The 26,700-nt window shown below is 40.6% G+C and overlaps 1 protein-coding gene across 1 annotated transcript; it reads left to right on the top strand.

Moving 5' to 3' along the window:
* Window positions 1-12,075: 12,075 nt before the first annotated feature.
* NFIL3 (nuclear factor, interleukin 3 regulated) lies at window positions 12,076-26,369 on the top strand. The gene is made up of 2 exons (XM_032206261.1): window positions 12,076-12,138; window positions 22,331-26,369. Exon 2 carries the CDS (start codon window positions 22,517-22,519, stop codon window positions 23,891-23,893), a length of 1,377 nt encoding a protein of 458 aa, XP_032062152.1. The 5' UTR covers window positions 12,076-12,138; window positions 22,331-22,516; the 3' UTR covers window positions 23,894-26,369.
* Window positions 26,370-26,700: the final 331 nt, after the last annotated feature.

Here is a 26,700-nt window from a genome sequence, read left to right as displayed (position 1 = left end):
GTTGCACAAAGGGACAGCATGTAGAGTTGCATCAAATCTACAGGCTTCCAGGGAACCTGCGCTGGTGACCTCAGGTACTATGAAGGTTTTCTGTCTGTGAGCTGGAGGCTAATCTGTGCCTCATGAAATCAAGGAATGACTAGCAGATTCCTACCTGCTGTGAACATGCTAGGAGGCTGGATACAGGTGACTCCCTCAGATATTTACATGATAACTGGCCAGGTTTCATGTCTCTGACAGTCCCTTTCCCTGAAAGTCCTGCTGGTGAGCCATGACAACAGCCATAGAGAAATCACCTTCAGGCAGGTCTAAAAGATAAGTAGGTGCTGAATTTGTGGTGAGGGACAGCAGGGATATGTTCCCTATGAAGAAAGTAAAAATGCCAAATTGGCATGGCTCCAAAGTTCAGCCTACAGTAAATACGAACACCAACAGCTTAACCAACAGTGAGGTAAGAGCAATCAAGAACTAGTTTATGGCTGCCCAACCCATAGAGCATCTGCTCAAATAAGCCCATAATAAAAGCCTTGGTTCTGGGCTTCACAATGCATACTGGTGCTCATTCTGCTCAAACGTGAAACACCTACCAGCTCAACCCACAGCCAGCACCAAACACACAGCACTCTCAGTAGGGTGAGGCCTAGTCCTCCCAGTGGAGCGCGACCATTTTGAGCAGTAACATAGAATCATAGAATATCCTGAGTTTGAACATAGAACACTGTAGCTCCATCTAAATTTATGTTTGTGTCTACCCTCCTTCAGATGGGTGGAAGACATTGTGCTGTTGTAGCATTCACTACATAAATCTCTATGAACAGTCAAAGTATGAAACCTGGAAGTATTATACAGAAGTGACTGTCATGGACATCCATACACAGGTCAGCTAAACCTATATATGATTAACATGAGGTTAGTTTTACATGGGGTTTCTTCAGCTGTGACCTAAAGGGATGTGTACAAATCTCAAAAAGATTATTTTTGCCCTTCAGCCATCAGGTGCCCTTGCATTTAAATCCTGACATATGCCATGATAAAAAGGACCTTGGTGTCATTTCATCTGCTGAGACTGTGGCCATCGCTCTGTAGAAGCCAGGCATGAAGTAAAAGCTACTGACAAGTATGAGAGCAATTCTGTTGTACTCAGAGAATGGTTGTGGCCTGAAAAGAAGCAGACCGTGTTCCTGGCTAACAAGTGATGAGTCAGTCTCTGGGGTACAGGGATATACCCTCATCAAAAGATTTGTACATTTTGTAATAATGAAATTCCCTCTAGTGTGTACTCATGAGCCTCCAAATTCTACCAAGAGTAACAAAAGACCCTCTTTCTTCCTGCTGCACTTTCAATGCCATAAGAGACATAAAAAAGAATATGAAGAGTCATTTAAATATTGGCTTGGTTGGTAGTCAGTCAGGGCACAAACGTTGACATTGACTGTTTAGCTTGTTACTGAAAACTGTAGTGTGACAAATATTTTTTATTTTTTAAAGTAGATTTATTTATTTGTTGCAAATAGAGAATTAAAAGAGATAGAATATGTGGAGAAAAAAAAAATACACACACATTTTTAAGTTGCTGCTAATCTGTAAATGTCAGTAGAATAATACAACAAATAATATTTCTAGTAGAATAATACAACAAATAATATTTCTATATCCAGTGATGGGGTTTATTGCTTTTTTTTTTTTTTTTTTCCCACTGGAGTGCCTATGGCTAATTCTTTTTAAATTACAGAAGGATATGGGCAAGATATATGATCAGAATAAGCTGAGTGAATTTCAGTCATGAAACACAGCTGTGAAAAGTGAATATGGAAAGAATATCACAGTTTCATGCTGAGAAAATTTAACTGAAAACTACATTATTGTGTCCCATCATCTGAGGTCGGCAAAGACCTTTGTCTGGCAAAGAACCCCAGTGTTTGACTGCCCTCTGTTTGGTGGCATATAAGTCTCCTATAATACCTCTTACAGGTTTTCACTCCGTGTTCTTCCTGGACTCCAAAAACAGAACTGATTCTCATGTAGAAACTCTCTGTATTCTGTAACTTGTCCAAAGTGGTAGCATTAGTCAGCCTTATTTAGTCCAGCCCCGTTAATCTGTGTGTCCAGCTTCCTTCTGGCATCTTTGCTGACCTCTGTAACCTCTGTTTACTCATGCTCTTCCTATGCTTGCTTCCTTGTTTTACTGCCATAAATCTGCTACTTCCTCCACACTTTTTTTTTTTTCCTTTTAAGATTGCCTCTTGGCCATGTCATCTCTGTGCAAGAGTTTCTGACCTCCTTTTCCCATTAGATTATTCTGATGATGTGGGTCATCAGCATAGTGATCAAAATAGTCTATATTGTGATCTTTTACTTCAGAAAGGCTTTGTTTGAGTCATAATTTGCAGATCTGCATCACGCATTTAGACCAGTCTTTAGACTGTTAATAATTCTTCATTTAACTGATGCTACTTCTGCCAATAAAATCCAATTGGTACTACTCTCTTAATGCTAAATTAAAAACCTAACATGGTCTTCAGCTCTTTCTTAAAATAACCTTCTTTTATTTGTGTTGTTTAAAGATCAACCACTCTCCTGGTTTTAATATTCAAGGTATGTTTCAAGGTTTTCATTCCACACAGATCCACTTTTTTCCTCTTAAACTCTCATAGTTATCAATATTTACCTTCTTATGTACCAGGGCCAAACTTTTTAGTGCCAGATTTTTATTTTTATTTTTTTTCCCCACCAGATTGTGAAAAAGCAGATATGCCTGAAAAATTCACTATATATCTCAAAAATGTATGTGCAGGTGTTTGATTTTTGAGAGAAATGATTGCAGAAGGTACTACAGAACAACTACAGAACAACAGACAGAAAATGAAATAAAAAAGGTGAAGAGCTAGAAGCTCATTAGAAGCACATTACATAACTGCTTAGCCCACTAAAACTGAAAGAGGCATTTTCAAGGTCTTGGTATGGTAATGCAGCGTGGCAGGGTCTCTCATTTTGGCCCAGAGAGCTGTGTACCCTTCAGCTGAACCTTGTTCATGGTAGTTCTTCTGTCTGATCTCAGCTCACACCTACTGTGCTTTATCCAAGATGTGTTTTCCTATAAGCAGGTTAATATTTTTGATGGGGTCATAGTTAAATTCATCTTTAAATAAAAGATCTACAGGTGGGCAATAAGTCTGTGCTACACATGCAGATATTCTGAGATGGTATGGATCTCTGTAGAACTTCAAAACGGACTACTCAAGAGGTAAAAGTTACACTTGCTGCTCTCCAGGTCTTGTTGGAGATAAAGTTTTGGAGCAATTCTGTTGCAAGGTTATCTACTTCCACTGTGTCTTGAGATTTTATCAAAATCTGCCCATGAATTGCTACAGCTCTGTGCTAGGACAACACTGATCTCAAAGTTCAAGAAAAGTACTTGAGAACTAGGAACAAAAAATTCTCTGTTAAGTTACATCACTAGAGAAGATGAGAAAGCCTTGAGACTGACAATCTTCAGAAATAAGAACAACTCTCTACAATGAGACAACCTTTTTGTCATAAGTTTCATTTCAAATATATTCTTTCATTGCCAAACTCTAATAACTTCCTTTCTCACCAACAAAAGAGATATCTGACCTGAAAAATAAAAGCCTGAAAACCCTCAGTCTTGCAGTCCATGAGGGATTTTGTCATTGCCACTGACGTTACCTGTGAGGCACTCAGATAATAGTGATAAGCAGGAATATAAATAACTACTTTGCCATGGATGACTGCAACTGTGGGAAATATTGTCATCCAGTGGAAGATTTCTGTTCCTTCCCTCTTTCCCCACAGCAGAAAGACAATGCAACAATGATGACTTTTTCATTCCAATCACAGCTAACACAATCAGTGAGATAAAATTCAAAGTGGTAAGAATGGAAGGGAAGGGAGAGAGAAATGTGTCAAGCTGCTTATCTAGGAATTGAATCCTCATTCATTCCTGAAATGGTCCAAATCCAAGATGTCAAATTTGAACTTTGTCAGACCTCGAAAAAATAAGAATCTGTGTATGAACTTTGCGGCTTGGCCCCCTCTATCAGACCCAGCCTACATCATGAGTCATAGATGCAAGAAAGTGCAGGAGAATCATTACATTGCCTACAATATCTTAAAAGAAAATAAATGAATCAGTTAAACCAAAAAGAAAAACAAGTGTGACAGGCTTATTCTCTTCTGGGTTTCCTGTGTGTCAAATCTTGCTTTGAAATACAGGGCCTGAGATTAAGTTCAGTTTGTCAGAGCAAGGAGAACCTTGTTGTTATTCTCAAAAAGACAAGGATGAAAACATATAATATTGGATTTCAAAATGTATAGCAGACACCTTTTTGAGGGTGTTTGTTTTTTTTGAATGAGAAGCAAGAGTAGAAAAAGCAACGGAGAATGACAAGAGTTTCATTTCTTTAGCCTGCATAATGTTTCCTATGGTATTATTTTCATAATTCAGCAGTTCTAATGCCCATTATTCATAATATTAAATGACAAACTGAGAGCAGGGTTGTATGAGATGAACTAAACTGAGCAATATAACTCATAATTTTGAATATTTTTAAGGTATTTCAGTGCATGAGAAGGGCTTAGTCTCTATGTATGTCTACAGAATACTCTTTCATGGTCATATGGCCCAGGCCTGAAGTCTTTGCCCATATTGTACTCTGCCCTTATTCATGATGGGCACAGTGGAGCCGAGCATTCCTCCAAAGTAGCATTCAGTTTCTTGTCAGCAACCTGCAGCTTATAGTCAGCGAAGCTGGTCAGAAAACTTCCAGGGGAACATTATGCCCACCGTGAAATACCGATTAATCAAAATCAGAACATTCTGTGGGAATGTGTCCGTTTTAACAAATCTTCTGACAAAACAGAGGCACATTTCCAAACTTGCCTGCCAGGCAGGTTTCAGTCAAAATCTTGCCTGGTTTCATGCCAGCTTGCCAAACCATCTCCTTAGCAGTCTGGCCAGCTGTCTGCTGGGGAGATGAAATGCCAGGCCTTCTGACTTCCCAATTCTAGGGTAGCCTATTGAACAAAGTGCTTCAGTGATGGGGGACCCTGGGCTTGTGGGCTCCTCATCACAAGACAAGACTGCCTGCCTCAAGGGAAGGCAAGAGCAGTGATGCCTGGTCTGGGAAGGGCAAGAAAGATGTTTGCACGAGACTTCTGTAAGGGGAGTGGTAAATGGAAGGTGAGGTAAGACTGCAAGGTGAAAATTGTTGTTAGCCTTTATTTCATTCCCAATATTGGCCACTGGAACCAACACCACCTCACCTCCATTAGAATAGTTGATAGAAAATTAAAACATCTTTTTGTGAGAGAATAATACGTAACTCTGGAAGGAATTGACGATGCTAATTCTTCTGAGACTTGATGACGTTCACGGATGGCTAACTAGCCTAACCAGAGTATGCTAGCAGAACTACAACTGCAACCACTACTACTTAGCTGACTTTTGAAACAAAACTCTCTTCCTAGGCTAGCTCATATGGCTCAAGATGCTGTGTAATGCCTTCTAGACATAGACTTAAAGATCACTTAAAACAGCTCATTTTTGAGAAAATAACCTATGCCAGAGAAATAACAAATTTATTCTCATGCATTTTGAGCCATACATAAGTAAAATTGAATTAAAAAAACATAGTGTAGTCTTCAGAACTTGCAGGGACTATGGGAGACAGACTCTAGCCTTATTTTCACCAATTACATGGAGAGCACTTGGGATTTGGCCTAAAGGAAAATAAACAATCTCCTACTCTTTGTATGTTTATTCACTGTTGAATGTTCTTGGGGATTTTGCTTTACTGATCCCTCTTTTTCCTTAGATTTTTACCACAGTTGTCTCATTCTTCTGCCAGTTAACAGCTGGAGTTTCACACTTCAAATGCAACCCCACGCAGCCACATCAGGCACTGGGCAAACACCAGGTCTCCTCAACTCTGTCCTTCTCCCTGCCTGACTTCTCTGTTTGAATAAGAGGAAAGGCATCTCAGAAGCTATCTTAACAAATCAAAATAATTTTTTCCTATAGGATGTGTCATCACTAGCAGAGATAACGGACAGATTTCATCATGTTCTGAAGGGAGGTTGGGTGGCTTGCAAAGGTATGTGCTATATGCAGTTAATAATAATGGGTTGTCAGGAAAAAAAAAAAAAAAAAAAAAAAAAAAAAAAAAAAAAAAAAAAACACTGTCCTTTTAGTTTGCTGCCCCATTCCATTTTGGCCTGCCATAGCTCAGCTTTTAGTGCTACGTCTAATCATTTCTCAAGTTGCTCCAACATTAAAATATTTCACTGGAATAGTAGATGACTCGCAATTTCAGGTACAGCTAGCTTGCCAGTAACACTGCAGGCTTTTTAAACCATTACTTGACTTACTGTGCTGTTTCAAAGCGTTGCCCTGTGTTTCAGACAGCTCAACGTAAAAGCAGGATTACAGTCAAGCTTAATGTTTTCCTGTGTTGCTATGACTTGTGTTAGCAGCAGCTCTGAAGTCATAAATGAATTAGCCTTTCTGGAGAGAAGATACTTGTGACTCTTTGAGTGTTGCAATCACATACATATATGGAATACTAAATCAGGATTTCCTTTTCTCTAGTTCCACTTCAATTTCACAACAGATTTTATCCATTTCTACCTGTTCTAACACAAGATTTGTACTGGATATTGTTGAGGGACTGGTGTTTATAGGCAAATAAAGAGAGTCTTGTTAGTAGATTAATGTATTAGACTTCTGTTTCCTATGTAAAGGAAAGGCACAGATATTAGTAGGTAAGACACCTACCTCTAAAATGGCGTTGTTTACAGACTGCTGAGCCTGACTGGCTTCTTTGGACTACATAATCCCCAAGCTCAGTGTCTTGCTACATTCAGATCTTTTTTTGTATTTGCCATCTGCTTCTTGCATGAAACACAATGAAGAAAACTATGTGTACATTATTGTGTAAGTCTCCATGATACTTATTTTTAGAGAGCTATTTTTGAGCTAGCTAATAAGTAGCTTTTTGCATGTGATGCTTTATTAGGGAACCAGTGTGGTTCAGGGCAGAATGAATGCAACATGCTTGCACAAATCCATGATGACTATCTATTTATCCAGGCTAACACAGGATGTTCCTCGGGATTGTGTCCAGTCTTACCGATGCATAAGCTGTCTTTGAAGTTAAGTAGTGGAACACAGATACCCTCCTTCCATGGTGAATGTCCTGATGGCTATGCTATAAAATGCAAGCTCATTTTTGCTCTTTGTCTGATCTGGTGACTTTTAAAATCTTTTCTCTGTATTAGGCCACTTTCTACCCATCCTCCTGACGTAGCAATTTTAGAACTCAGTAGTCCAAGAGCAAGGAAGTCTCAAATATAACAGGAGTTTATACCAGCAGGTGGTTGGTAGAAATATTTCAAAATAATTTCAGAATAAGTGCTGCTCTGGATGTGGGCAGAAGTGGTCTCAGTTTCCACCAGTTTCTAGGTGGGATTCTAGGTGGGTCTTAGATGGGCCTACCTGCAAGAAGGGCACCACCTTCCACACACAGCTGGAAAAAAGCTTTAGTCATCTGAGCATGTTAAGGGCCAAGACAAATTATGAAAATGTGATTTATAAATCCCCCAAAGTTACTGAGTAGCTGAGCAGAGAATTTCAGGAGCAAAAGCTTGATTTAAGCCATCTGCATGACTTTCGATAGTAAAGTCCATGCAACCATTCAGCTGCTGCTGAACAACCAGGAACATCCTTTCCAACGTTCTCTGCTTAGGCTGTTTTCCAGTCTCTCTGCAGCCCTTGGGAGTGAGGGTCTAAGACTAAGAGTTACACTCTTTTTTTTTCACAAGGCTATAATTAGCCTGCCCAGTGCACACACAGCTTAAACGTAAAATAACCATAAAAGAGAGATCCCCTGCGCAGAACAAAGACTTCTTCTTGTCTTTCTGCTAATCACTGCTGTGTGACAAACTTTTTATAGCTCTTAATGTCTTTAAGTTTACTACTCAATTTTCACTTCAATAGAACACATTTACAAACTATTTCGCAAAGCATAGTGGCTTCAACAAATGACTCACTGATAATTACTGTCATAGAAGAGCCAACTGCTCAGTATTTTAATACGTATTTTACTATTCTTAGTTGTGGCTGTAAAAATCGTTCATGTGGTGTTTGCTCTCCCCATCATCCCTCAAAGCACAACGTCATAGAATACGGTGTGCCTCAGTGTCTGTCTGTCTTCCGTGGTCAAGTGTATTCAAGTGTTTCAAGCATTTTGGTGAAAATTGAGGGAGATACATTTCTTATAGATTTAGCGCTGTCACTTAAGTAAGGATTACTCACAAATGTAAATCATCAAACTCAGTAGGATGACTAATGTGAGCAAAGATTAAATGGCAAGACCAAGTCTCAAATGTATATAAGAAATGACTGCCAAAAAACATCCCACTGCTTTCTTTACACATCTCTCACCTTGGAGTATGACAAATGAAACAGAGAAGTAGATGACTGGAACAGTGGTGGTGAACAGCGTTAGCCCCTGTCTAAAAAACTTTGCCTGAGATTTTTTACTTTCCTGTGCCTTGGCTCTGCGGGAGACCAGGCAGTGAAGTTTTTGGCTTGTATCATCATTCTTGTATAATCTCGTTTAGATGACTAATTGAGTCAGGCTTGTGTTAACTGACATTTGAGTAACTTTTATGCAAGTTAATTTCATTTTGTTTTGGAGATAAGATTGCTCGTATCCATGTGGACAGAAAACTGTCTCTTAAAGTGAGAACATGAAAAAGTTGGTTTGTTTTCTGCTTTTGTTTGTTTGTTTGTTTGCTCGTTTGTTTCTCCCATGTCAGAAAGCTTCAGTTGCTGGGCTTTTAGACCAGAACCTCTGCCAGTAATTGCTTCAGTTGCTGTAGACCAGGGCAGCCACCGGTCACTAAAGGCTTTCAGGCCCTCTCTAGTAGAAACACTCTTACTTCTTCTCAAGAAATCATCACTTTGCATCACAAACCCTGCAGATTATTGGCCTGTCTCACTTAATTAGAATGATTCAAATGTCAGCGGTGAGGCAACTCTGAGTAACTGCACATTTCAAATCTCCCTGGTCCTTGGCAACCTCTGAACAAGGTGCTGGAACTTAGCAGGCTGCCCGGTGAGCTCCTTTTGCCACGGGCTGAAAACGGCTGTTCCTGGTGTCGTTGCAGTGTCTCTTTTCTCCCTTCCGTGCTGTTGGCCATGGGAAATTGCTGATCCTGCCTACCTGTGTGCAATCGACCATGTCCTTCCAAACGTGCAGGTGTAAGGTGTGCCTTTCCTTCTCAGTCACCGCAGGGTGCTTACTGCTTTACTTCTCCAGGACTTTTATGTGGCACACTCCAGGTTTCCTACTCATCACGTCTGCTGCTCAGTCATGTGTAGAGGGAAGCTAAGAGTCAACTTTTTTTTTTTTTTTTTTTTTTTTAACGCGGGGATATTCATAGCATTTTCCGCTTTCCATATACATACTGTACACTTCATAAAATGGTACATTTTCACATTCTTGAGGGCGTTCCAGTGATTTTTCACTCTAATCTTGAAAATGAATGGTGATACATGTTTCTACTTTCCACAGTATTGGCAGCAGTACCTCAGAGCTTCAGTAATGGCAGTGTTATTTGCATTAGCGGCACATGTGCTTGGTAATTAAAAGAACCTTTTTGAAAGTACTTCTCCTTTTTGTGCTTAAAATATTCAGGTGAAATCGGATACTTCCTTCAGTCCTGAAGATTTTGCTGATCTCTAGATTCCCTTTGGATCTAAGCAGGGTAATGTGCTGTTGCTCTGCTGGCGGAGTTGGCATCTGGCTGCGTCCTAAGAAACAGGACATTTTTGCTTGCTTTTGGACTCACCGAGTGTATTTGAATATCACAACATTTTTACTCCTGCATTTATGTTGTAGCTGTGCTTGAGAATAGGCAACCTGTTCACAGTCATCACATTTGCTTTTGCACTTTTGTGTCATGTGGAGGTTATGAATGACCCATCAATCTTAAGTTGGCTGTTGCAGTGTAAATAGTATCACACAAATTTTCTTTCTTTAGTCTGTGCACTTATTGTGCAATTTTTGGTGTTTCTTCACATTTAACAGCGCCAGTAAACATTGCCTCACTTATGTCTGCCTAAGTTACAATGTGAACATCTATTCCTCTTGGGTTTGCTTTTAGCAAGGGTACATTACAGCACAAATATTTTTCCAGTACAGTTTCCACAAATGTTCCCAGATGCACGGAAATATTTTGATTAGTACTTTGAACTGTAGTCAAATGACTTGCCTTTTTCTTTAATGTATTTTATTTCTGGCTTAGATCTTTATAAAATCACACTATCATCTATTCTATAGAACTTTCACTACTGCTCATCTTGAGCAGGAAGCCCTGAAGGACTTGGTTAGCGTTAAATGTTTTTGAGCACAGATCACATCAAATGTATAAAAAGACTGGTGAATATGGTGTAGTCTGATTGCATTGTTATATAGCAAAGCTCCTACAGCTATAAAGAATGTAAAGCAGGGAAGCCAAGGGTTATGGCACAAGTTGCAGTATTTCAATGAATTCCAGGGTGTATTTTATACATACATACATATATATATCTTTCAATTAACTCCAGATTGTATTTTATATATATATATAGTATACATACATAAATAAAGCCATCAAAATATGTTTAATATATCATGATCTTAAAAAGCATTTCATTTTTATTTCACTCCAAACTACATGTAATTTAGATTATTCTGTCCTGAACGTGAACGGTAACAAAGGTGAGGAATTAGAGCCTTTTCTCTTTGAAAGCACTGGGATTTTGCTGTTGAATTCCGCTGGCTTTGAATTCTGGGCTGGGTCAGACTCAGACCTTGTGTTACTGAAAACCCAAGAAGCATGAACACAAGAGAGTATAAAGAAGCTAGAGGATGTTAGAGATGATAGAAGGTACTGTCTGCGATATTTTTATTAATTGCTTTGTAAATGCCCCTTTTCTAGACCCTTCACGTAGCAGTGTTACAACACATAGGCTCAGCACTGCTCATTAAGCGAAAATCAGAGACAGTGTTAAGAGGGCTGAAGTTATGTACTGATAAATATAGACGAATCCATCAGGGGTTGAAGTCAATATATTGCTGTCCAGAACCAAGTATAAACTCTACCACGCTAAAGTCAGCTAAGAGTTTAGGTGAAGACCTGCGTGACCTACTTCATCCCTGCAGGAGAAGAATCAGCTGAGGTGGACAATCACAGAATGACTCTCTTTTCGGAGTTTTTCCTCAAGTCCGTGGGCTCCCTTTGTGCAGACAGCTAGCAACGGCTCTCCACCGTGATATTTTATTTTTCCTGTACCTCGGGAGAGCAGGAAAAAAACCCGTGCTGAACACGTTCCTCCAGCCACACACGCCGGTGTTCTGCCCTCTACCTCGCCGTACCCTCGCGTTTGCCCACCGAGGGTCACCATTTAAAACACCGCCTCAAGCTCCGGCCGGGCTCCGCCAGCAGCTACCGAGGTACCGGGGGCGCCGAGCCCCTCACACCCGAGCCCCGCCCCCCCCATCGCCGCCACCACCACCACCACCACCACACGGCGGCGGCGGCGGCGGCGCCGCCCAGGCCGCGGGCCGAGCCCCCCCCGCCGGGCCGTTACGTAACCGCCGTCGCCCCCCGCGCGCGCCGCCGCCGCCGCCACCGCCGCCGCCCCCCGTCCCGGCGGCGGTTATGCAATGCGCAGCACACAGACCTACTGTAAGCGCGCCCCGCCCCGCCCCGCCACGCCCCGCCCCGCCCCCTGCCCGGCCCCCCATTGGCCGCCCCCCGGCGGCTGGCGGCGCCGATTGGCCGCGGCGCGGCCGCCAGTCACGGCGCGGCGCGGCTGGCATGCGGGCTGCGCGCCCCGCGCGGCGCAGCGCTGACCTACTAACACACATCCCTCCGCGCCGCCGCCGCCGCCGCACGCTCGCGGGCGGGCGGGCGGGCTGAGCGGGGCGACGACGCTGCTGCTGCTGCTGCCGGTACTGCCGGTGCTGGTGCTGCCGGTACTGCTGCTGCTGGTGGTGCTGCCCGCACGGCACCGCACGGAGAGGAGCGGAGCGGCCGCACCGCCCCGCACCGCCTCGCCCTGCACGCAAGGTAGGGAGGCGCGGCGGGCGCGTCCGAGCCGTGCGGTACCGTGCGGTGCCGTGATGTGAGGCGGGTGGCGGCCGTTACATAACCCGCACCGCCGGCGGGCTGCGGGGTGCGGGCTGCGGGGTGCGGGGCGCTGCCCTGCCCTGCCCTGCCCTGCCCGTCCAGCCGGGGCGGGCACTCCCCGGAGGCTGCCCCGCAGCACGGCGGGGGAGCGGGCGGCGCCGCGGGGTGCTGCCGGTGTACGCCGTCCCTGGTTTTTTTATTATTATCGTTATTATTTTTTTCGTGTTTTGCTTTTTTTTTTTTTTTTTTTTTTTTTCCTGTTAATGTGTGTGTGTGTGTTTTCGGGCGCTGCGGGGCCGGGTTCCTGGAAATGCGGCGTTATGTAACCGCGGGGCTCGCCGGCAGCCGGGCGGGGGAGCGGCAGCGGCAGCGGCGCAGGGCGGCCGGGCCGGGCGACAAAGAGCAGCGGGACGGCTCTGGCCCCGGAAAAAATAAAGAAAAAAATATTAAAAAATATATAAAAATTAGAAAAAAGAAAAAGGGGAATTAAAAAAATATATATACATATATAGGTGTATGTGTATATATGTATATATGTGTGAGGGGTGTAGCAGCGGGGACGCGGCGCCGTGCCCGGGTCTGTCACGCCGCGGGACGAGCCGTGCCCGGCGGGGCGGCCCCGGGCTCACACTCACACTCACACACTCACACTCACGCTGCCCCCGCTCCTTGCACGCGGGCGTGCCCGGCGGCTGGCCCCGCACACCCGGCCCGGCCCGGCCGCGGGGCGCCCTTTTTTTTTTTGGGGGGGGGGGGGGCAGAGCCTCTCGGGACCCCCGCGGCTGGGGCCGGCCCCGTTATCGGAGGCTGCGGGCGCCGTGCGGGCGGCGCACCCGCAGGTCGCTGTGACAGGCGCCGGGGCCCGGCCGCTGCCCCCCGTCCCCCGCCCTGCGTCCGCCAGGCGGCGGCGGGCGAGGGCTGGGGGCGCTGCCGCAGCCCTTTGTTCGGGGCCGGGGCCGCGCCGAGGGAGCGGGCGGCCGCCATGCGCCGCCGCCGGGCACGGAGGGGCCGAGCCGGGCCGGGCTGGGCCGGGGGGGGAGCGGCAGACAAAGGGGGTCCGGCCGCGCCCCGCCGGCACCGGGACCGGCACCGGCACCGCCCGGCCCCGCGGAGCGGCTCGGGGTGGGCCCCGCCGCCCGGGCGGGCGACGCCGAAATCGGCGTCTTTGTCACCAAAAAAAAAAAAAGCTGCCGAGGTGGCCGTAGGGGTGGCGGCGGCGGCGGCAGAAAATGCCCCAGATGGGCAAAACTTTCCGGCGGGGCGGCCCCCGGTGGGGGGGGGGGGGGTCAAGTGCGGCGGCGCCCCGGTGGCGAGGGTCTGGGAGTTGCTGCCGTGTCAGAAGCGAGCCAACCTGGTTTCTCTTAATTAATCAATTTATTTATGTATTTTCTCGTTCTTGTAACTTCAGCGGTTGCTCGCAGTTTCATTGTGTTCCCTCCTGTGTACGTAACCCACTTTGAGTCATCCTTGCCCTCCTCGGTAATTAATTCAACCCAGGGGCTAGTTTAAAAAAAAAAAAAAAAAAAAAAAAAAAAAGTGCATCGCTTCTGTGGTCCCCTGCTCCACCAAAATGCTGGCTTTTATCGGAAATGTGAATGAATAAGGATTCGGGTGTTGACCTAGAGACCTAATTCAAACCAGTGAGTTCAAGGATTATTGAATAAAGATCCCTAACATCACTGGCACTGGCAGATACCGCTTTAAAAGTTCTCACATTACAAATGTCTTTATTTGACTGTTGAAGTGCTAACCCTCTTTAGAACGATCTGCCTTTACTTTCCATTTTTATTTACTTTCTATTTTTATCTCGTCTTATTCTCTAAAGGACTCTTAACTAGCTTTTATAATATCCAGCTTCCTGGATTTGACTTCAAAGCTTCAAGTTTCTGCTCTTGATTTTTTTTTTTTTTTTTTTCCCTCTCGTTTGTATTTTTTTTTTTTTTAAGGAACTAATCTGAAAGGTGTCAAAAAGCTTAGAGTCTTCCCATGAGCAATATGAACTTATGTGACCTCCTCACATCTAATCTTATCCTAAGAACGAACAGTATTTACCACGCTTTAGCTGAAATTTGTTGAACATACATTCTTTCTATTGCGAGTAAAGCAATGCACAGTCTACAAAAGGTATCAGCACCACGCTGCGTTTTCCAGTCCTTTATCTTGAAATAAAACTCCTAAATAAAATAAACCTTTAGCTCATTTTAAATTGACTTATTTTAGTAGATAGTTATGCAAACTATGTTTATGCAATAGTTTTTTTTTTCCAGACAGCAATCTTGCTGCTGTTATAACATCACTATGATGCAATAACATGAACAATAAAATCCTCTGTTTGAGTCTTATTGCACACTGTTAAGCAATGTATCTGACTCATCAGCTTAATTGACTCTTCTAGGTGACCTTGCTATGATCATTACAGCCAGTTATGAGATATAAATGTGCTTAGGATATGTAATACAAAAAAAATGCAAATAGATGGCCAATTGCTGCAGACCATTCTAAGACAAAATGTCAGATGATTTCTGCTATGGTATTTTACAGTGCTTGAAAAAAACTGTTTTTTTTTTTTTTTTTTTTTTTTTTTTTTAAACAGGTGATGTAACTGTCTAATACCAATGACAAGCATGACTGTCAAAAATAGGATTGCATAAGCAAGGGCATACTTGGGCTTGATTCAAAATGTGGTAAAAGCAATGTTCTTGAAAACTTGTTGTATTAAGAGGTAGACCTGAAGTGAATTATTATTGCCCTCCTTAGACATCCTGTGTTGTTTTTTTTTTTTCATTTTCTTTTCCTCATTCAACTGTTGAACTGAAATCTCATACTATGAGATTGAATCTGGCAACAGATAATACAGAAATCTGTTTTCTGCCAGATAAAAAGCTGTATTAAAAAGTGTTTTCCTTTTTTGAGTTGTTCCATCTTAGTGTAATTACGAGTTCTGTCCTGAAGCATTAGAATAATTAAGCAGTTTTTTTTTCTATTATTATTTTTTATTTTTTGTCACAGAGGTGTCTTATAGGTGCCAGTGCTGCAAGACCTCCTCTTGTGAGTGGAACATGACAGCAAAGATAATAGGAATTAGCACAGGTGGTGGTGGTCTTCCTATCTGGACCATCTTGCCTGAGTGGGGCTCTGAAGTCGGCTGTTTCTGTGTTCCATTGGCAGTGCGTGGTAGACGCCAACATTTTACAAACATCCTTTATTTCGCATCTTTATACTTCAGTTACATAACAAATGCATGCTCAGGGCACCCGCTGGGATTAATTGACATAATTCTTCTGCCTTTAAATAGCACTATATAAATTTAGGTCAGCCAAAGGTCTGGTCCATGGTTGGCATTTTAAGAATACTGTTCAATAGGAGAGAGCCATTTGTTGTCAGAATAATTAACACTTGATTTTGTATTTTTTAATGGTCCTTAATTAGAACACAGATCTTATTCCCAGAACGTTGTTACTACTAAGTGATTGCTTTGTGCACTCTAGTTTTTCCTACTGTCAAATAGCTGTTGAGATGAGGAGAAGCATACTGTTACACTATTGTTACTTCAGTTCCTGTTGTTTCTATTGGGATTTTAGTAAAATACTGCAGAGTGAAGTGATATTTAAATAAAACGTCATGATTTATATACACACATATGTACCATGTGTTGTATAAGTGTAATTAAATATTTACACAAGTAATATATACATTTCCTTTTCTTTTAAGCTTCAAAGTTTCTCATGGCTCTTTGAGTAACCTTCTTAGATTTTTGTTCCCACCAATCTATTCCTGCTTATACCAGAGCAGCAAGCAGCCGGTTTAGGACAGGTTGAGCAGATCTGGTAGAAGCATGCAGTATGTCCTCCTAAGGAAATGGGAGAAAATATGGGTCATATTTGCTCCTATTAACCTTGACTGACCTTTTTGAGCAACAGCTACCTTTAATACACGTTTAGTTCCCTCCAAATAATAATTTTATTTGCATAATTTGTGTAATTTACCTTTGGGAAGCAAGCTATACATTAATGAATTAATTTGTAGTTATTAAGATAAACAGTAACTTAACTAATTTTCCTAACAACAAAAGCCTTTCATAAAAATTACATATGACATCAGCTTTCTGGGTACAGCTTAGAAGTGGGTAATAGGAAAATGTTGTGAGTGCTGTGATGAGCTTTAGTCTTTTTTTTTTTTTTTTTTTTTTTGGCAGGGGGGAGAGGGATTAAAAGAGGGGAGATTTGAAAGTGTCATAATAAATGAATGATTCTTGATATTTCTATGGAATACATTGTTTAGCCATCTCCCATTACTTTCTTTCAATAAGAGAAACAACATTTTAGCGAAAATGGGTCATCTTGTACAAAGCTATCATCATCAGTGCTCCACTGACCTAATTACGTGCTGATCCTGGAACTGTAAGCACTTAAGATGCCCGTGAAGTTGTAAGAAAAGGGGACTCTGTGCAGGAGCAATAGTTCCGTGTTGCTCCTTGCTGTTGTAATGGATTCATGCTCTGTACGAGTGTAACTATATAATAGCAGTAATTGGTGGTAACGTTCATATCGTAAATGCGGAAAGAGGAAAACCTCTTTGTGACCATGGATAATATGTCTACTACTGCATAAAGTGCAGTTACCTCGTTTTTTTCCAGAGAGCTTGAACTTCATTTGCTCTACGTTGCCTAGCCCCTCTTGCCCAATAATCTGTGCTAGGGATAGCACTGTGCTGTTCCAGTGGGAGCAGCATTAAACCTTTTCTTTAATCAGAATATAATTTTACAAACTGTCCTACATAAAGGCAAGAAAAGTGATCTCGAGCAATTTGACTGGAGGTTGGAATGGAATTTGGGGGCCACATCTTCAGTTCAAAAGTATTTCCGAATTATGATAGACCTGGCAGGTGCAGAATCTTATGGCATAGCTTTTGTCTGGGAAAACCAGTAGATGTAGAGTGGCTCGCAGTAGAGGTAGAGTTGTTCCAAAGTGTTCAGTTAGGTTGTGTGCCCACCACCTAAACTAATAAACTCGGTTTTGTCTCCTTCATGTGCAGTGGGGATGGTATTTTTCTGTACCTCCTTAAAAATTGTGTGATAGTTAGCTAAAGTATTTAAAACACTTCGAAGATAAAAGTGTGAAGTATATTTTTCATTTTTTTTTTTTTTGAAGTTAGGAATGTGAACTGGTCATTTTGCTACCTTTGAGTGGGTTCTACGCTAGCTTTTCAGTCGTGTAGGCACCTTTTCAGAATAAATATGAGGGAATGGTAGTAGGTTAATGAGACCTATGCAAAACATGGAAAACAACAACTAAAAACATGCAGAGACACATAGTAGCGTGAGCTCTTACTGTATTTCTGCACTTTACCATATAGTAGTTTGAATTATTTACTGAGAAGATGCTGATGGAGGTGTGGTTCTTTTTTAAAACAAGAAGCTGTGTTTAGCCTTTTTTCTGGTTTTGAAGGACAGATAAATTTTGGAGACAAATGGCTGTACAAAAGTGAAATGTATTTGAAAGCAACCAATTGCTAGAGATAGTATTTCACTTAGTTTAATAAAACTATTAGAAGAATAGAATTAAATAATAGGTTATGCCATTCTGAGATTTATTTTGAGATACCGTGCTTGGAGATAACAGGAATTATTTTGATAAATACAAATAATATATAGTTACTCTATGGGGAAGCTTACACATACGTGTGGAGACCCATATGCACTCTCCAAAGTAGGGTTGACTTGTGTAATTAGATTACATGGAACAGAGACAGCCAAGACTGTAGCCCTGTCCTTCAACCTATTGAAACATTTCAATTATTACAGTGTGAATACACAAATCCCTGGGATCAGACCCTTAATGTACTATTTTGACACAATCAGACCACTTAAGTATTTCTTGAAGTCCATGGACAAATTAACTTTTCACAATTTCTGCATACGTAATTTCTTGCTTCAATAGTGTGATTTCTATAAAACAGTCTCTTTAATTCTTGGGTCTGGGATTGTATCCTACTTCTGTTCAAGCCAATGGCAAAATTGCTGTGGGAGCAAGACTGGGTCTGTAATTAAGTTAATAGGGTCGAGTGTTATTACATTGTTGAATTGGCACTCAATGCCATTAACATCAACCAACCAACCAAAAAAAATCTTTAACAGTGACTAATGTAAGGCAGTATTAAACGTTGGTTTTATAATACTTTATGAGGGAGTGATAAAGCAATTGAAAAATTAATCATAAGGGAAAATATTGGAATTTGAAATATAGTCAGAGGAGTCATTACAGTTCATTAATTTATGTGTAAATACTGATGTTTTCCAGTGGAATTATAAAATACAAGTGAAGCGAAATGGCTGTTTTTATTGAAGGCATTTTGCCATTATCATCAGATGGAATTTAATTTGTTTACAGACTCAGTATTGGGCTGATCCACATGGAGAACTATTAACAAACAGGGGCTCTTCCTCCTCTTATGTAAAGCAGCAATTCCAGTTACCGTGATAGAAGTGCTCAAGGAAAATGTGGAAAGAGTGAAGGATTTATTGTTTTGCCTGTTCACTGAAGTAATGGCATTAGAAAGAACTACATAAATAGCAAATCAGTAAGACTATGTCAGTGGGTTACATTTCTGTCTTGACAGCCTTACTGATGGGCTCTGGCAGAAAGCAAAGTTGAATACTGCATGAAAAGCATCATTGTTTTGATACGCATTCATTACTTGCTGTAGACTTGTGTGCTACCTACATTCTGCCTGTTTATGCCAGGAATAATGCATATGGGAGGGAGAATGGCCAAAACGGGAGTTGTCAGTGCTAAAATGGGCAGGTTGTGTACTGGAACGGCCCAATCTGTAGAAGCCACCTGAATCGAGGGACACAAACTCCCTAGGTTGTTGGGTTTCAAGTGCAGCTCAGTGCCAGCGTTTGGCTGCTTGAGATAGTTTGGACATGCAGTTGGATTTTTTTACTGATACATAGATGGTCCTACTGATGAACTATGCCTTAGTCTACATTCATTTCAAAGAAAAGCAAACAATCTTTTTGCTAATTACTTTTCTCTATTACTGTCATTACTGGTGTCTTTTCCTGTGTCATGGTGCTGCTGAAGTGTGATCACTCTGAGCTGAGGACTGCATAGCTAGAGGCGAATTCATACTTCTTGCCCTGAAACAGCCTTGTTTAAGGATGAAGTTGTTCCTTCTGTAGGGTGGAAATGGGATGCTGGGGTGTAAGATGAAAATGCAGTTTGTACTAAACCAGTGTAGATATGGCTTCATTCTTCTAGAAATAAGCACAAATACCATGTATATCACTACTTCCTTGCTACTTCTCCTGTTTCAAGTAGGTGTAAATGTTCCAGGGAAGAAAGTAATGGTATATGTGTGGGAAAGGAATTTGCAGGTGGCTTCGCGCTGTTTCACACATCCCTGAATTAGAGATAATGAGGAAACAAGCGGTAGAAGCAAAAACCTGAGCAAGGTTGAGATAAAGTAAATTGGCTACATCTTTAAAGATGAACTTTGGGTGGAGACAAATTGCTGGCTGGCTCCAGGCGCATCTGAGGGTCTCTGACCAATTTTATGATAGGTTTGGGCGTATGGACAGTGCATGGGGCTACAGGGAAAGTATATGTAGTAATGAAGAAGGGCAATAAACGTCTTCTGTTAAAGAGCCATTGGGCTCATGAAGAGTCCATGTCTTGCATCCCTTCGTATATCTATGTTGCTATCCCTTTCTTAAGAGAGAATAAACATTATTTGGCTTTGAGTTTAGCACTCTAGTGCTGTAAAATTCAGTCAGATATATTCACTTGTAAGGCCCTGAAGTTGTTTTGAAGCCTTAGCAAGAGTTGGCTGAGATGCATGTTATGAGACAAGTGATGATTTCATAGGTATTCAGTACAGGTAGGTATTCAACTTCTGTATGTGCTTTAGCAGATGGATGCATTTCAAAAGAAACACAGAAGTTGTCAGTGATACAAATGAATACAAGGATTGCAGTGTATCAGGGTGACCGTGGATCAATAGCTGTGCATTCCTAATGCTATGGGACAGTGAAAAAAAGTCTTGGTATTTTTCTCCTTCTTTTGTAAAACCACATTGCAGAGACTGAATGTTTTACAAATGCCATAGAAATTCAGGTGACCCATCTAGGATGTTTTATTTTTAAAAGCCATGTATGAAGCAATTTTTATTTATATGTATATATGCGTGCGTGTTTATGAAGTATCAGGTTACACCACAGTTGAAACAGTTTGCATGTTAATTAAAGCACTGAAGACTTGCAGCACTGAAATGGACAGAATGACTATACAGCTTCTTCAGCAAATTAAATTATGCTGAAGTTTTGGATGTTGCTTTGTTGTGGGACTTTTTTTTTTTTTTTTTTAAAACGTGATCCAGCTCCTACTTAACTTGACAGAAAATTCTTTTTGACTCCAGTTAGAATTTTGGACCAGGATCTAACTATGTAATTACTTGTGTATTAGAGTTATATTTCTGCTTTACAAACATGGCAATTTGTGGTGCTGCTTTTGCACTGAAATGTTAGAGACCGTCTTTGGTGTGGCTGGCTTCTAACTCTATTTTCCATTAAGGCTGTATTATCAAAGACAAATAGTTACATGTCAGTAATTAACTATGGATTTTAGGAAATTCTTCTTAGCTGTTCTATTAAATGTGTTAATTTTTCATGACAGAAGAGTTGGCATGGTTTGATGGAACAGAACCCAGCTTGAAACCTGAGTCTTTATGACCCTACTTAATTGTTATTACATCACTCACTCCTCTTTGCCTTCTGGAAAAGAAAAGAGAAACTGGCAGAATACAATTCATTAATTCTTTTATAACTTTCCCAACTGATAATATTAAAATTAGTTTCATTAGTCATTGTAAAAACATTCCCAATAAATGGTGACATTAATTTGAAGTTGCTGGTGGTGGTTGTTGTATGGACAAGAATCATTGCTGACCCAATAGTAAGTCCTATAAAAACAATAGGCATACTATGTTTATTTTAAAAGGAACTTGACTGACTCTGGAAAATGAGATATTGAGAAGCTGTATCTCTGATCAAGATCAAATGATCTTATGAGAATAAAGCATTTTTGCATTAAGAAGGACTAAATAAGACATGCCAATTTAAGTGCAAAATTCAATTTTAATGATCAAAATATCTAAAGCTAAAGGGTAAGGTAGTTTTCCTTTGTTAGTGGTAAGAATTTTAGATCTAAACTTTCACTTTAACATAAACACTGTTTTCCAAAGTTGCCCATGCCTCAGTAGTATTAAACTTTACTTTGATGCAGTAAGGATATTTTTCAAATTCAAATTATGTTAGTAAATGTTAAGTCTCTAATGTATTTTTCAGTACTGGTTTTAGCGTTTTCTTAGGAAGAGACAAGACGAAATCTTATGTAACGCATTTTTGTCTTGTAAATTTTTTAAGAGCTAGGTATATGCCAAAATTATATGTGTATGTTTACTAGTTTGAATCGGTCTGATTGATCAAAAAGCCATTTTAAAATTTTAAAACTACATGTGTGTGTCTATAAATCTTGTCATAAAAGTACACATATATATGTTTATATTTACAGGATATAAAAACAATAATCAAATCTTTAATAGCTTTAATGAATAGTGGTGTTATTTTAAGACAATAGAAAGCACTCCAGATTCTTTAGATCAGTTTATGTTATTTTTAATCCATGAAGGACCCAAATATATAGCATTTCTAAGTCACACATCACAGCTGTTTTCAGAAGAGATGCTTTAATGTGGAAGAACAAGATACTTTCCAGTGCTGCTCATCAACATGCCTGGTGTCCTGCAGTGTCGAGTGTTAGAGATTCAAGTTTGTCAGTGATATCACGGAAAGTTCTGTGACAACGTTATGGTAGGATCAAAACCCAAATGTTTTTTTTATTGATATTTTTCCCTTGGATCATGATGTATTTGTTTTGGAAGCAAATCTGCTACCTAGGTATCATGAAGTGTACAGTATCAGTTGCTTCAGTATTGAGCTTCCTTCACACTACAGTAGGATTAATAAACCAAACACTAGTCTACGATTATTATTAAAAATTCCTTTTGCAGTCCTCAAACCAATGATGCCTAAATAGTCATCAAATTCTCTCTTTTTTTTTTTTTTTTCCAGGTTTTTTAGCAGATTCCCATTGGCTCTGCCAAGAAAATTGGATCTAGACACTTCTGTTTGAGAATATGAAACAAACAGAAGAATGTGTGTGGATTTAAAATCACTGTATTTATCAAGTTGTGGAGTGAGAAGTACTGGAGAAATAGCTTGCTCTGTCGCTCATTGTAGGTCTACAAATTGTTTCTGATGCAGCTGAGAAAAATGCAGACCCTTAAAAAGGAACACGGACCTGTTGACACAAGTAGCAATGTGGACAAAATCATGGTACTTAAGTCTACTTTAGCAGAAGTGTCTGAAGAGTTGTCCACAAATGAAGATATACTACTTACTGAAGCAAGTAGTGGAAAAAGCAAATCTTCAGCTTGCCGGAGAAAGCGTGAATTCATTCCAGATGAAAAGAAGGATGCTATGTATTGGGAGAAAAGGCGGAAAAATAATGAAGCTGCCAAAAGATCTCGTGAAAAACGACGACTGAATGACCTTGTCTTAGAGAACAAACTAATTGCACTGGGAGAGGAGAATGCCACTTTGAAGGCGGAGCTGCTTTCATTGAAGCTAAAGTTTGGTTTAATTAGTTCTGCAGCCTATGCCCAAGAGATACAGAAACTCAGCAGCTCGACAACTGTGTATTTCCAAGACTATCAAAGTTCCAAATCAAACATTAACTCATTTGTAGATGAACATGAACCATCTATAGTTGGTAGCAGTTGTATTTCTGTCATTAAGCATTCTCCTCAAAGCTCTATGTCCGATGTGTCTGAAATGTCATCAGTAGAGCATACTCAGCCAAGTCGTATACAGAGCAGCTGCAGAAGTCCTGAAAATAAGTTCCAGATTATAAAACAGGAGCCCATGGAATTAGAGAGAGAGCCAAGAGATGACAGAGGCTCCTATAAAGCATCCATATATCCAAACTACATGGGAACTACCTTTAACGTGTACTCACATTCTCCTCCTCTCTTGCAAGTTAATAGGTCCTCCAGTAATTCCCCCAGAACTTCAGAAACTGATGATGGTGTTGTTGGAAAGTCATCTGATGGAGAAGATGAGCAGCAGGTTCCGAAGGGTCCAATCCATTCCCCAGTTGAACATAAAAATGTTCATGCAACAGTTAAAGTTCCTGAAGTGAATTCTTCAGCTTTGCCTCACAAGCTTCGAATTAAAGCCAAAGCCATGCAAGTTAAAGTGGAAGCAATGGATAATGACTATGATGCCACACAGAAATTATCATCACCTATTGATATGTCCTCAAAAAGACATTTTGAGCTTGAAAAACATGGCGCACAGAACTTGGTGCATTCTTCTCACACTCCTTTCTCGGTTCAGGTGACTAACATCCAAGACTGGTCACTCAAACCAGAACTCTGGCATCAAAAGGAACTCAATGTAAAAATTCAGAGTGGTTGCAAAACTGGAGTTGTTGAAATAAAAGACAATATCTACAATGTCTCTGAGTCCGAAAACCTGTATTTGAAGCAGGGGATAGCAAACTTATCTGCAGAGGTTGCTTCACTTAAAAGACTTATAACTACACAACAAATCTCTGCGTCAGACTCTGGTTAAGTTACTACTGAGTAAAGGCTTACTGTTTTAAAGGATGTCATTTGCAGTAGATAAATATGTTTTGTATTATGCTGAATTTTCACTGGACTTGTGACGTCATTTCACTGTAATGTTCACATAATGTCTGATTGGTGTCCTTCTGTGCACAAATTATTATGAAGACTAGGTTGTGCTATGATCACTATGCCTTGTGTATAGTCAAGTAGCCTGTACAAAGGCTGTATATAGTGAACTTTATTTTCTTTTTATTGTTCTACTATAAAGTGTGGAAGTTACCAGTTACAATAAAACATGGATTGGTGACAAACACAGGACATCTACTCCAGTTCAGTTGATTTTAAGAACTTGTAAATAAGTTGTTAATTACAAAAAAAGAAAAAAGAAAAAAAAAGAAAAAAAGAAAAAAAAAAGGCTTTTTCTTACACTGTGCTCAACTTCACTTACAGGTTTGGTTTTTACAGCTTAACTTAACCAAATTACAATTTACAACACATGTAAACCTTCTGGCCACCTTTTTCCTTAACACTTTTTTTAGAGGAGAATAGAAATAAAGTGGATATTTATAAATGAAACGTTAACAATTTATAGCCTTAGCCTTCTTTAACTTATTTGTTAGTATAAGTTAACCAAAAACCACACAAAGTCTGTCCTGGTAGCTCTAATATCAACAGTAACCTTCTTCTCCTTTTATCTCAAATAAGAGAGTAATGAATTTCCTGAACGGTTTATTGTGACAAACCATTTTTTTATTTCAGTCTTATAACTCGGTGTTTTAGATGAAATTAGTTGTATTGGATTTGTGCATCTTCTAAGTTCTTCAGAGCCTTGCACTGATAGAATTAGACACTACCATCTTTGTCAAAGGGTGGTTTGTGTGTGCAAGGGGTGCAGGCACAGAAGGAATTCTGCACAAAGGCTGTGTAAAAGCATCTGTCCACCCCATGGTTCTTTTCACAACAGAGCATGGGCCACCTTCAGATGAAGGATAAGGCTCCCCGAAATGTAAACTCTGTGCTCAACTAGGCAAATACCTACGTAAGGAGCAGGCAATAGCGGTAGCAGAGTTAGAGGAGATCATCTGCTACCATGTTCCCACCATGGGAGACAACACAACTTTAAGCATGAAGTAAGACTTACCACCAATTTGGCTTCAGTTTCAATGGTTTAGCTAAGTGAACTGGAATACCCTGGCTTACTACAGGGCGTTTTGCAAGAATTTCTTAAATGTAAATTAGAGAATATGTGGAGAACAGTACAACCCAGATTCTACCCTTGCGATTTATGCAGATGATGAGTTCTTCACCTGATGACTTTGGAGTTCTTTATCTTTGAGAAAAGCCATTGAACTGTGGAGACTAGAATTGCATCATATACCCTTTGTTTGGCTTACCAAAGCCTTTCCTTTAAAAATAAAAAACAAGTTATAAATAGAGCATAGATTTGGCAGAGGTCCTTTTCATGCTAATTCCACCTTCTTTTAAAGTACTAATAAATCAGACTAACAAATAAGCACTTCCTGAAAAGGCTTTTTATTAATTGCCATGCTGTATAATAGAATCTTACCATAGACTTAAAATACTAATTAAGAAAAAATGTAGGTAGTGGTTTTTAAATTCATACTTGACTTGAGTGAGAGGAAGTTTGTCAATTTTTTGGGGATATGAAAAGGAGTCTGAGTTACTCCTCATAGCTCTGAAGCTTGGTCCAGCAGTCAAGACAATGGCAAAACTCCCTGATGTCAGCAAGGCCAGGATTTGATGCTGTATCTTTTCAGGAGCTGATTCACAGTCATGTTCTGGGAGGACCTTGGCACAGACATCACTGGTACTTTCTGAGCTTTTTTGAGCCTTCTAACTGCTGTGCTGTATTTGTGGCATTCAGAGTTAATAAACTGTTATTCTTTTTTCATGCCTTAATAATACAATAGACCCCATAGTTGGGCTCTGTATGTATTTGGTAATTAATATAGATGACATTTCAATGTTACTGAAAATAAGCTCAGGATTATTGCATGAAATGTAAAAATTTGCATTGAATGATGGGGATATGAAACATGAGGCAGTGATTGCTACTGGCTCTTTGCTTGCTAAGTATCTTCTGTAAGCAACAACAAAATTCTTTAAATATTTTGCATATTATTTATCACATGTAATGTGTTCAAGGAGAGGACTTAAAACTCTCAGTGTTGCCATCTGTGTAAGCCTAGATCTATTGTTTTTTTTTCCATTTCTTGTTACAGTTGTTTGTCATAATGGAAGAATGTTGTCCTCCTTCTAGCTCATTATATATTTTGTGTATCTGTTTTGTGCAATTAATACTTAACAGTAATGATGTAGTTAATTTGTTGAAGGATGTCATTGCAAGAAAGTTATAGCATGGAGCTTAGGAGCACAATCAGATGTTATTTATACTCCCTTTATACCTTAGTGTTATGCTTCATTTGAAGAAACAAATAAATAATTTGTCTTTTGTTCAAAACCAGAACTAATCACAACATGATTTTTTTGTACGTTCATCATATTAGTGCAACACGTACGCATTAGCAGGTGTTAATTCTCCACTTCTGCAGCAAAACTTCCTATGCTGAAGTTACTGCTAGTATGGCTGGAATTCAGAGTAGCTTGCACGAACTGAAGGTAGAAGACGCTGGAGTGTGGGTGGTAAATACAAAGCCAGACTCTTGGCTACAGTTTCAAACTGTCCAGACGAAACTCTGGGTGGTTGAACTAAGGGTGGTGTAGCTGGCCCCTGCACCCTCCACACCCAATGCTAGCCTGCTTTCCTTTAACAGGTGCTATCAGGGAAGA

Source organism: Aythya fuligula, chromosome Z, assembly GCF_009819795.1.
Source record: "Aythya fuligula isolate bAytFul2 chromosome Z, bAytFul2.pri, whole genome shotgun sequence".
Taxonomy (NCBI): domain Eukaryota; kingdom Metazoa; phylum Chordata; class Aves; order Anseriformes; family Anatidae; genus Aythya; species Aythya fuligula.
Note: the sequence above shows the minus strand (reverse complement) of the source record. Positions and strands in the feature narration are given on the sequence as shown.